Raw genomic sequence first — 1,570 nt, forward strand, 5'->3', positions numbered from 1 at the left:
AATGGAGTACAGAAACCTGCATTTTTCAGAAGCTAATTTTGTAATTATTAAGTGCTGCAAACCAGTGCCTTATGAGCTATCCAAGATAAAAGAGGGATCCCAAAAGCTAAATTCATAGCTGTTACCATCACTCCAGCTAGTGCTGACACACTTGTTGCCCCACCTACCCTACTCTCTCTTACTTAATATGACAAGTATCATATGATATGATACTTTATATCTACAGACTAATTAAACTCATACACAGTTTACTTTTTTGGATTATTGCAGGTATTAAAAGCAGTAAAATGGAAAGGACAAACTGGACAACTGAGGTTGAGTTCATTCTGCAGGGACTTTCTGAGTACCCAAAAGCTGAAAAACTGCTTTTTGTGATGTGCTTGTTGATGTACCTGGTAATCCTCCTGGGGAACAGTACCTTGATCATCTTAATGCTCCTGGATTTCCATCTCCACACACCCATGTATTTCTTCCTTGGTAATCTTTCCCTCCTAGACATCTGGTACACAACCTCTTTTATCCCCTCAATGCTAATACACTTCTTATCAGAGAAAAAAAACATTTCCTTCACTAGATGTGTTGTTCAAATGTCTGTCTCATACACTATGGGGTCCACAGAGTGTGTGCTCCTAGCAGTGATGGCATATGACCGCTACGTGGCCATTTGCAACCCTCTCAGATACTCCATCATCATGAACAAGGTACTTTGTATTCAGATGGCAGCTGTCTCCTGGGGATTAGGCTTTCTCAACTCACTGGTAGAAACTGTTCTTGCAATACGGCTGCCCTTCTGTGGAAAAAATGTCATTAATCATTTTGTTTGTGAAATACTGGCCTTCGTCAAACTGGCTTGCACAGATATTTCCTTGAATGAGATTACTATAATGTTGGGCAATGTAATATTTTTGTTTTCTCCCTTACTGCTGATTTGTATATCCTACATTTTCATCCTCTCTACTATACTGAGAATCAATTCAGCTGAAGGAAGAAAAAAGGCTTTTTCCACCTGCTCAGCCCACATGACGGTGGTGATTGTATTTTATGGGACAATCCTCTTCATGTATATGAAGCCAAAGTCCAAAGACTCCACTTTTGACAAGTTGGTTGCTCTGTTCTATGGTATAGTCACCCCCATGTTCAATCCTATCATCTATAGCCTGAGGAACAAGGAGGTTCATGGAGCTATGAAAAAACTGATGAGTAGACATTGGTTCAAGAGGAAACAGTGAGAAACTGACACTTTTTTTTGAGTTCATATACAAAATAAGCTCACATATTTTGAGCAAAGGTTTTCAATATAAGCAGAGCAAAAGAAAAGAAGGAAATATGTACAATCACAGAATTGCAGAGTTAAGAAAGATATTTTGAGATCAACAGTCTAACATTAACACTTTGTGAAAATGACTGTGATCTCATAAAAACATAGAGACAACTGGTCTAAGAAGTGCAAGTAAACTTACCAGAACAAAGAAAAAAAATTTCTTTCCAAAAAAATTTAGCACATATGTCTACTCAGCAAATAAAACATATCTTCAGCCTCTTTTATTTGAAAATCTATTTGATTTAATGT

At 37.5% G+C, this 1,570-nt stretch overlaps 1 protein-coding gene across 1 annotated transcript; it reads left to right on the forward strand.

Moving 5' to 3' along the window:
• The first annotated feature begins 287 nt into the window (after positions 1-287).
• LOC100666227 (olfactory receptor 13D1-like) lies at positions 288-1,229 on the forward strand. Its single transcript, XM_003404908.3, has one exon. It carries the CDS (start codon positions 288-290, stop codon positions 1,227-1,229), a length of 942 nt encoding a protein of 313 aa, XP_003404956.1.
• Positions 1,230-1,570: the final 341 nt, after the last annotated feature.

The sequence above is a fragment of the Loxodonta africana genome, chromosome 2 (assembly GCF_030014295.1).
Source record: "Loxodonta africana isolate mLoxAfr1 chromosome 2, mLoxAfr1.hap2, whole genome shotgun sequence".
In the NCBI taxonomy this organism is placed as follows: Eukaryota; Metazoa; Chordata; class Mammalia; order Proboscidea; family Elephantidae; genus Loxodonta; species Loxodonta africana.